This window comes from Gymnoscopelus microlampas (genome assembly GCF_963454915.1).
Source record: "Gymnoscopelus microlampas genome assembly, chromosome: 16".
Classification (NCBI taxonomy): domain Eukaryota; kingdom Metazoa; phylum Chordata; class Actinopteri; order Myctophiformes; family Myctophidae; genus Gymnoscopelus; species Gymnoscopelus microlampas.
This window is the reverse complement of record NC_139953.1, coordinates 45,063,384-45,073,760: the sequence shown is the minus strand read 5'-3', so window position 1 is coordinate 45,073,760 and position 10,377 is coordinate 45,063,384. Positions and strand designations below refer to the sequence as shown.

Sequence of the window (10,377 nt, the reverse complement as noted above, 5' to 3'; positions counted from 1 at the left end):
CGAGGAGCACTTTTTCTAACCTGACACAGCCACATCCAAAAAGCTGCTTCACACATTTGTTTCACAGCTTATTGAGGAACATAGTTACTCAATACCGCCCCCATCTGGCAGAGTCAGGTTACACTTTTTCTAGGTTTGTGTCTGAATTTGCTATTTATTATTATTGAAGACTTACCCTTTTGGATGTTGCCCAAGATGTTAAGCAAGCACACTTTAGATTAATAAATAACAACTACATGTAAGTGAAATACTGTTTGAATTGTGTAATGTTTATTCAATTGTACCAAAAGTTTAAAAAAAAGTCAGTGTGCCATATCAACATTAAATTGTGACACCAATGACAGCAAAATTTAAATATTTTCAAATAGATTTAGATTTTCCACAGCAGGCTACATAACAACCTTAATTGTTTGTATTCTTCCTTTGAAATATTTCCAGGGACATTGTAATGACCATTAGACGCAATAACCCAACTACCTCCCAGACTCCCTCCCCAATCATGAGTACAGAGTTTGAAGTAATGCAGAATCATTGTGCAGGATTTAATTTGCATACAGATGTGAAGGGACTTAATTTAATTGACCACATTTAAATATGTATTTTATTTGAAAAGAATGCCAGTGTGCCAGTGATCACCCTCCCTGTGCCCAAGGTTGCTAAACACCCCTGTACTAAACACACAGTAGCATCATGTAGCCTACTTTATTTATTTTCTTAATTAATATTCAATTCCTCAAATGACAGACTAATCAAACTGATCAAATTGATGACACTGAGTAAAAGTCATATTTCATCATGCAGATCTGTAAGTTATGTTGTTGTTTATAAATCATTTGACTTCCATAGGCCAAAGGAACAATTTAATAGTTGCATAGTTGTTTTACATTGGTTAATTGATTAATTTCACAGGTCACAATCAGCCACGTAGGAGCTCAAATCCTGGTACTGACAGTGTTGCTGCCAACCCATCCTGCAGTAAAAAAAAAAAAAACAGCAATAAACAATAAACGATAATAAACAATAACAACAACATAAACCAACAGTGATGCTGTAGGAGGGTGCGTTAAATGCATGGTTTTCAAACAGCACACCAAGCCCAACTATCCAACCAGGCACGCCTTTAATCCATGACAAAAATAGCTGATCTACAAGCTCACAACGCACCGCAATGCGACAAGTTGTGAGCTTGTAGATCTGCTGTGGGGGGTGGCGGCGGGCGGGGGTAAATTACAATTAAAATGGTGTCCCATAATGACATGCCCCAAATAGGAAAGCTAGGCTTTTGTGTGACGCTGTAGTGTGATCGAGTAGGGTGTTAATTTATGAAAAAAACACAAAAAGTTAAAATATGGAGATACAAGTTTTCTGCCCGACAACAACGATATATTTTAGGTTATATAATTTACCTCTCTATTGGAAATGAGTGTGTACTAAGAACTGATACATTAGATAATAATAATAATAATAATAACAATAATAATAAGGGTAATAATAATAATAATAATAATAATAATTATTATTATTATTATTATTATTATTAATTCAAGTTATATATTTATGTATTGCAATAATAATGACGACACATTTGGTGAGCGTACCATGCTGCGATGCCGTTGCTGGAGTCCTGGACCACAGTTTTAACACAGCTGATCGCTACACTAACGTCATCCGTCAACAGCTCTGTAACAAAACACATACTACATGGTTACTTAAAAAAACACACAAATGTGTCATTTAAAAACACATGCGTCTGTACATTAAACCAAATAAATGTGCAGTTTAAAAACACAAAGACCTGTACTTTAAAAACAAATGCACCTGTATTTTAAAACATATCTGTAATTGTATATACATGTGCACTTCATAAGCACATAAATGTGTACTTTATAACCGCATAAATCTGAACTTTAAAAACAAATAAATCTGTACTTTAAAGTTGACATTTTATGGTGTTTTACAAAATATATTGTATTTGTTAAGGTCCTATAAAATGTTTTAGCTCAATTATGTCATTTTCTTTCCTTTTAAAAGAAAAATAAAGGTTATAAATGTAAATGCCAACGCATGCAGTAGTTCATTATAACTTCTTAATCAGTTCAGACTCTGTGTCCTTTTGGAAGAGAGATGATTAAAGGAGTAGTTCACCCAAAAAATTACTTATTTTCTATAAACTAGACCATACCCGGTCGGCGCAGCGCATCCGTAGGGGGATATGCGCACATGATCTGGCAACCCGGGAGGCAGTTCGTCCCATAGCTGGGCAGCCCCGTAACCATGGCGACAGTGTTTGACACAAAAACGCTAATAAGAAGCTGAGATTTGATGAAATTGAAAAACGGGCTTCACAGTTGCGTTCAGATGGTAATGGCCAATTACCTGTGTGCAAAATCAGAGCAATTGGTCCAGCCAGTGAGGAGAACCGGGTATCTTCACTCACGTACTCACCACCACTACAGAGGTTACTAGAATTATAGTAGGATAGTAGGATAACACACCCCATGAAACCTTGAATTCATGGAGATTTTTTCTGTTTTTGTCATATTCCTAAACCAATAATTTGATGACCGGTGGAGTCTCCTACTGAGTCTCCTACTGACCCGGTCATCAAATGTATTCCTCCCAAAATACCCTGTCTTAACACACACACACACACACACGCACACGCACACACACACTGACCGCTGCAGTTGATGCCACACACGTTCTCCGCTCCGGGGGTCTGGTAATCGTCGCACCAATAACGGCTGTTGATCTGGAAGATCCCATAGTCCGTGGAGCCGTCGGAGTCGTGATGGATCGCCTGCGTGTTATAAGTCGACTCCCACTGGGACAGACACACCCCTAAGATTCAAAACAAACAACCACCAGTGGTGGGAAAAGTATTCACATGTTTTACTTACTGTAAGTAAAAGTATCAATAATGCAATGTAAAAATACTCCGGTACAATTAAATGTCCAGAATTCAAAAGTAAAAGTACAAAAGTATTGGTATCAAAATGTACCTAAAGTACCAAAAGTAAAAGTACTCATTATGCAGAATGTCCCATTTCAAGTTTTCAAATGTATACAAATCTTTTGAAAATAGCTGATCTACAAGCTCACAATTTATTGGGGTGAACTATCCTTTTAAACCACGTCCTAGACTCTTCTCCCTTCCCTAAAACACCCTGGACAACCCAGACGTGTGGGTTGTTGAGACGTGTGCCCTATCGTGTTGCCAAGATAGGGCCCTCATGCAGAGTTACAGAGCTTTAAGGGTCCATTTGGTTCCTATAACTATCAATAATTGTCCTTGGGACCCTCCTTGGAACCACCTCAAGGACCCTTGGGGGTCCCCATGCAGACACCACTTTGAGAACCGCTGCAAAAACAATAAAAGGTGTTTTACTTACAGTTAGCCAGACTGTAACCATGGTAACCATCCATCCCATAGCTCTTGAGGATCCTGGCCCACTCACATCGCGTATACACCTCAGCGCTGGCCACGCCCACCAGCTAGGATGAATAATAATAATGACAATGAGGATGATGATGATAATATTAGGCTCTATGCACAGCAGCCATAGTGTGAGGACATTCACAGGTGTTACCAATGATACTAATGAAGGCTCTGTTCCATTCTGCTCAAACAGAGTCAGGGTGCTGATAGTGTGCATGTTGGCTCACTGGAAACACTCTGTTACACCAGTGGGTCTCACATTTGGGTACAGGGACCCTCATGCTTCCTTAAGGGGTTTCCAAATGGCCCCTTACGGGTGTGTAACTCTGAGAGTGTACAAATGAGAGTGTACAAATGGTACACTCTCATACCATTTGAACACTCTCAGAGTTATGGGGTCGTGTTATGAAATATCCGAGAACCACTGTGCTACACTAAATGGAACAGAGCCTTCATTAGTATCATTGGTAACACCTGTGAAGGAAGTGATAATATGGCTGCTGTGCATAGAGCCTAATAATAATGATTGTCACCATCATGAAATTTGACTTGATGATTAATTGTCATACAGACAATTGTCATTTACAATGTAACTGTTTTTTTGGTTTTGAACATTGGAACATAAATAAAAAAATAACGTTTTTGTTCCATAGGGCAGAGATGACAAATAACTTAAATATACAAAGAAACGAGTGACTATGACTCAATGGTGAGCTTGTACATCTGCTATTTCCACTATTTTTGAACGTCAACAGATGGATTCATGCAGACGAATGGAAACAATTTTGTTGATTGTGCCAAAATAATAATAATAATGTAAGAAAACATAATAATACAATAGAAATGTTAAAGTAAGTGTGATAATCTCAAACAATTGTGGTCAGTCGATCGATTATGTGATAATGGTGACGGAACTTACCGCCAGCAGGACAAAGACCAACGTACGCATTGTGGATGCTTCTAACTTCTACACCTCTCTGTGTGTGGTTTATATACAGTACAGTACAGTACAGTACGCTACCAGTGTTGCCATGTCTGCTCATTGTAAGCGACCTTGGGCTTGTTTTTCTGTAAAGTCGCTTAATATTGGAATTGCGGTTTGCATTTTTTTGGGGGGGGGGTTCTAAATTGCAGTTGTTTGTTTGGGCTTGCTTCCTATTGTTGTTTAAACCAGTCAATCTCAACTATTATGTATTTAATTTGTACGTGGCCAAACCCACATGTGAAAATAGTTTGTGCCAGGGATGCCCATGCAATATTCAAGTTTTTTTTTTTTCCCTATAAAAAAAAAGATCTACAACCTCACAATGAGTCCCAATGTGATGTACTGTGAGCTTGTATTTTCAAATAGCCGCGTGTGTGCGACTGTGCATGGCCTAATAGTCCCAAAATAAGTTATATTATTTTGTTCTGGTAGACCTTGTTTCTTGTTTCTCTTGCAAAATCTGGCAACGTCATGCTGTGCTGACATCAGCAGTGGAAAGTAACTGAGGTGCATTTAGGCAAGTATCAAGGTCACCTCACTTCACAGAAGAAAGTATTTGTTTTGAATGGCAGCCAACTTCTAAAAGCGCTCTGTAATGTTTGCACACATTTCATACGTAAGAAGGAGTAAAGCTGAGATTACAAAACGTGTGGTCATGAGTTTTGTATTGTCGGCTAGGAGCATCGTAGCCCAGTAGTTTACAACCTTTTAACCCATTAAAACTGTGAAACCATCTGTGTCATTTTAGATTTTAGGTATATTTTAACAACTTTAACCATTATTTTATACTCTCATAGAAGTGACACTCATAGTGCGCCACTTCGTGCCGCAGTATGAGCTTGTAGATCTGCATTTTTCTTTTGTGCAAATCTTTTAATATTTTAAAGCGAACATTTTAACTCAAATGTTTGCTTCTGGGGTCCCTGGAACAAAATATTTTGAGATAGGGGTCGGTGGCCAAATACATATAATTTTGGGGATCCTTGACATGAAAAAGTTTGTGAACCACTGAAATAGCAACATAAGCTTTTCAGAAAACTGTTCACAGTATCTTCTTTTGCAATCTGGGAATCTGGCAATCTGCTGTTTTTTTACCTTTGATTTGACTCTGGGGGGAGTGATTAAATAGACAGACGATGACTGGAAACTGGCGTTTGGTCTCTGCCAAGCCCCCAGAACCCAGTGGTTGCATTGAAGCGCGTTGGACATGCTGGCCATTCATAGGTAGTGCAGCTGGGGCCACCGTACATGAACGAGCGAAAACGGTTTCGACCAATGGGCTCGACTCAAAAGCTTGCGCACGGGCCTGCGCACCGCGTCGGGCAGAAGCCCCAAATAGGCCTCGCCCATCACACTTCACAACCCGGAAGGGGTGATTTCCCCCCATGCGCTGGGTGAGCAATTCAATGCAAGGGGATGGGAGGGGATATCCGGTGCCCTCTCTATTATTTTTAACTATATGGTCTCTGCCCTCAGCCCTCCACTTCCGGTGGTGCGCCTATGTTTTCATTCCCACTAACAATATTTCTCCACGGAACACTAACACCATTTCTCCCAAAGAACATGGATCGTTTTGGTTATAAGCCCCCTTGTTTCTATGATGAAAGAACAAGTTAAAATGTTACTAACTTTCCGTGGTTTTGTCGGCTCCGAGGACACTATTGTTAAATGAGTTTGGGTTTGTTTCCAGTGGGAAGCAAACGCACAGATGTAAATCCCGCCCACTACATTTGATTGGGTAAAGCGCGGCCTGCTTGCTGATCTGAAGGCACACCCACTTGTTTGCCAACGCTGACACGTTCTGAACGGGGCTCTGTTCTTTAGAGATTACTTCTTTTGTTAGGTAGCCCGAAAAGCAACATCCTCCATTGTTCCTATTTTTACCAGTGCGGTTGTTCTCCATGGAGACCGTTTCTTACCAGAGACCACCTTCACCTTAGTGGGTGCAATTGCATCAATAACATTTAATTTGATAACAGAAACTATCTACAAAGCTCATTGACTGAGCTGAGGCTGAGAGAGGGCGGTTGTGGAAGAGAAAGCCTGAATACAAACAATTCACTGGTGTTTTCAGTGACATAATATCACTTTGTGATTACGTATTTTTGAACATCTGTGTGCGCACAGAGATCTAATACCTTATTAGACAGAAATGTAAACAGCACCTGGGGTCTTGTTTCCATTGTGGTCTTATGTATTCAATAAAAACTCAGAGATACTTGAAGATGAGTAAGTGTAGAGCAGGGGTCTTCAACCTTTTCAGGCCGAGGACCCCCTAGCTGAGAGAGAGATAAAGCAAGGACCCCCTACTCTATATTGTATAAAATTGTGTTTCAGATGATTTTTTTTTTTACTTAGTCCGCTCTTTTTTCCCTCTACACCTATTCACCTGTTTCCTAGGCTGTGTTTTCCACTTCCTGTCGATTTGATCCAATGAAATCCAATGAAACTGGTCAGATGACCAATGATATCCAATGAAATCGACAGGAAGGGGAAAACACACAGCCTAGGAAACAGGTGAATAGCCTCTTTGCCAAAAATAGGCGATCTACAAACTCTCAACGCCTCGCGCTGCGAGGCGTTGAGAGCTTGTAGATCTGCTATTTTTGGCTAAAGTTCTCCTCAGAAAAGGGGATGCTAGGGTTCAAGTGGTTAAGGTAAAAAATATATATATCACAAAAAGATTTGGCGGACCCCCTGTAGTAGCTCTGAGGACCCCCTAGGGGTCCCGGACCCCCTGTTGAAGACCTCTGGTGTACAGTGTTTCCCTTCTCGTGTGTTGGCTCAGCTGCATGCTGAGTTCAGTTCATTATCAACAACACACCACAGCAATCTTAGCTAAGATTAGCCCCAGATGCACAGACAGATAAACACGTGCATAAACATACTGTAGTCTGCCTCCAGTGGTGGAAAGTAACTAAGTACATTTACTCAATTACTGCACTTAAGTACAATTTTGAGGTTTTTTTTTTTTTTTTACTTTACTGGAGTATTTCCAATTTGCTGTACTTTTACTTCTACTTCAATACATCTCAGAGGCAAATATTGTATTTTTACTCCACTACAATTATTTGAAAACTTTCGTTACTAGTTACTTTGTAGATTTTGATTATTATTACGAAACCACATCAGATATTTTGGCAACTTGTATATCGTTGTGAGCTTCAAAGGATTTTTATACATTTGAAAACTTGTGAAATGGGACATTTGATGCCAATACTTTTGTACTTTTACTCAAGCAAATGTTGAATACAGAACTTGTAAGCTACTGTACATGTAACAGACTATTTCTACAATAGATTATTGATACTTTATTATCACTTTTTAGGTATAAAATCATCAACCATAATCATCATCATCATCATCATCATCAATCATAATACAAATCAATTGTAATAATTATCATAATCAACATAATCATTATCATCATCACCATCATAATCATCATCCCCATCATAAATTACACTCATCTTTCTTGGTAACATCTTCAGAGGAAGAGTATCATAAGCACTACCAATGTATGGAAAGAGTGTGTCAGAGAAAGTGTGTGTAAAGGAGTGTAGGTGTGTGTTAGTATCAGGATCAGAGAAGGACAGCTCTCCTCTGTTCCAGTCCAGTTGGACTCTGATTCTGCTAGGTTTCTGCCTCACTGAGAAAACAGTGATTGACCCCGGTGAGGATTCTGCTGTGATTTCACAATTATTGAAATGTATTATCCAGATTTGACCCCCTCTTTTCCCCTTCCTCTGGAAAGACTCTGCTAACACACCCAGTGTCCAGTGGCTATTGTCTCCAACCTCAACATCCCAGCTGTGAGACCCTGAGTTAAAGCCCTCAGAACCCAGGACTCTGTGCCACCAGTCAAACCTCTCTGGGTTGTCAGGAAGCTGCTGTTCTTCCCCAGGTCTCACACTGGTCAGATCATCAGACAGGATGAGCCTTGGATGGGCAGTGTTGGGGTCCAGGATCACAGGAGTGTAGGAGACAATGTCCTTCATCTTGTCCCAGACTCTGAAGGCCAGTTTGCCCAGGTGTTTGGCCTCGTCTATCAGTGCTCCTGAGACCAGCTGTGGGTCCTGCAGCGTGTGGATTCTTTCCACTGTGGTCTTGTAGATCTGTGTGACGTGTTCAGCTCCTAGCTCCTCCTCTATGGCTCTGATTGTGTTTCAAATGATTGATATCTCTCTGTTCAGACCCTCAATCTTCTCCATCATAATTTGACTCTTCTTTGACTCTTCCTCCCTCAGTGCAGAAATCCTAGCCCCCTCTTCTGATGAAACTGATGAAGCTTCTTAAACTGTTCCTTAATTCTCCTCTCTTTGCTCTGCAGTTTCCTCTCTAGCAGCTCTAGTGATTCCTTGGCTGCCTCCTTCGGATCCATTTTCTGGCGTTTCTCCTTCATGAAGGTCTCACACAGGTTCTTCAGAGCCAGGTTACAGGGTGGACATTTTATTTCGTTTATCTTTTTACAAACTGGACATACCTTTGTTTCCTTGTGCGTCCACCATTCCTGCAGACAGGCTTTACAGAAGCTGTGGCTACATGACAGGATAACAGGATGTTTAAATATGTCACGACACACCGAACAGGAAAAATCCTCTTCTGAAAAAGACGACTGGGAAGCCATTTAGTCTCTGAGTGAAGCTACAAACACTCAATACAAGAAATCAGCCAGTCAAGTTGTGGTAACACTTCTTCCCCTGAAATGTAGTTCTTTGAATCCTGGGTCTTGTTAGCCACAGTCAGTAGATTCAAATTGGATCAATATAACCTGCCGTAGATATGGAGAGACTATGCTATGTTCTCGTTTTTGTTTCTCCAGAAGTAGTCCAATTCAGAATGACGTCACAGTGATGTCACTGCATGTGGAACATAGACTGTCAAAAATATGGACAAACTAAGTGACGTTGACCTCACCCATTGGTTTCACCCTTCTGAAGCCTCCCGTTCAGCAAACTCACTGTCTCCATCATGGATACAACGGCTGTTATGCAACCCAAAATATAGAGCAAATGTGTGGAAATGTTCATTCGACTACTCGGCCACCATAATGTGGAACACCATCCATCAAAGGATGTCTACAGTATCACTTGTTTCTTTCAAAATTGGGCCCGAAATAACATCTATCAGGAGACCAAAAGGGGGGGTAAGTGTAAATTCCCATCATTCACTGCCGCCGTTTTTCCTTTTTCTTCTTTGTACATGTTTGTATTTGTTGATGTTTTTTTTTTTTAAAGATATTTGTTTTGGCTTTTTCTGCCTTTCTGTCTTGAGCTAAAAAGGTTTGGGAACCGATGCTCTACAATTATAAAAACAGAAATGTAAAGGATTTGGCGTGGCATCAAGTCAGCAAGTCAACTAAACTATCAAATATATTCAACCACTATTCTACAAAATAAAGTTAGTTAAATTAACAATGATATATTCATAAACAGAGTACCTCATGTTCCATGAACTCAAGTAATATCATGTTCAATCTTTGTAAGTACGACTCCACAGGTATTTAACCCTGTTACCACAATTGTCCTAGCGATTGTTTGAATGTTGCATTTGAATAGTTTTAGAATTGTATGAAGAGTTTATGTTATGTTATGTTTTATTTATTTGATATGGACATCACAATTACATTGGACAAACCCAGATGCATTGTTTACAGTGTATACAATGTTATAAGTTAGTCATGGCATTTTAGTGACATTTGTTGTTAAAGTTGTTCCAATGACAAGTATCATGGTGATGTTTAGGCCAATGCCGATACTCTGTAAGACTTCTTACTCTGTACATTTGAGCAAAGTTAGTGATCACAGATAGAGATACTCTGTAAGACTAACAGTAGGCTATGTCTACTGTATCTGTGATCGCTAACTATGCTCACATAATAGTCTACGGTTTAATCGTTAGATGAAGGGCAGAATTTCAATTCCACTACCTCGTTTTGCTCCTTCAGAACAGC

The 10,377-nt window shown here is 39.9% G+C and overlaps 1 protein-coding gene and 1 pseudogene across 2 annotated transcripts; both read right to left on the bottom strand.

Annotated features, from left to right (window-relative positions):
- Positions 1 to 903: 903 nt before the first annotated feature.
- Positions 904 to 4,388, bottom strand: LOC311063016 (lysozyme C-like; the record flags this gene model as incomplete). Its single annotated transcript, XM_084082232.1, has 5 exons — positions 904 to 970; positions 1,599 to 1,680; positions 2,680 to 2,841; positions 3,393 to 3,495; positions 4,359 to 4,388. 5 exons carry the CDS (start codon positions 4,386 to 4,388, stop codon positions 904 to 906), a joined length of 444 nt encoding a protein of 147 aa, XP_083938358.1.
- A 3,422-nt stretch (positions 4,389 to 7,810) lies between these two features.
- On the bottom strand, positions 7,811 to 9,394 carry LOC311063015 (zinc-binding protein A33-like; annotated as a pseudogene). Its single transcript has 2 exons — positions 9,342 to 9,394; positions 7,811 to 8,962 (listed from the first exon to the last, which is right to left on the bottom strand). The product of its transcript is annotated as a zinc-binding protein A33-like (transcript).
- Positions 9,395 to 10,377: the final 983 nt, after the last annotated feature.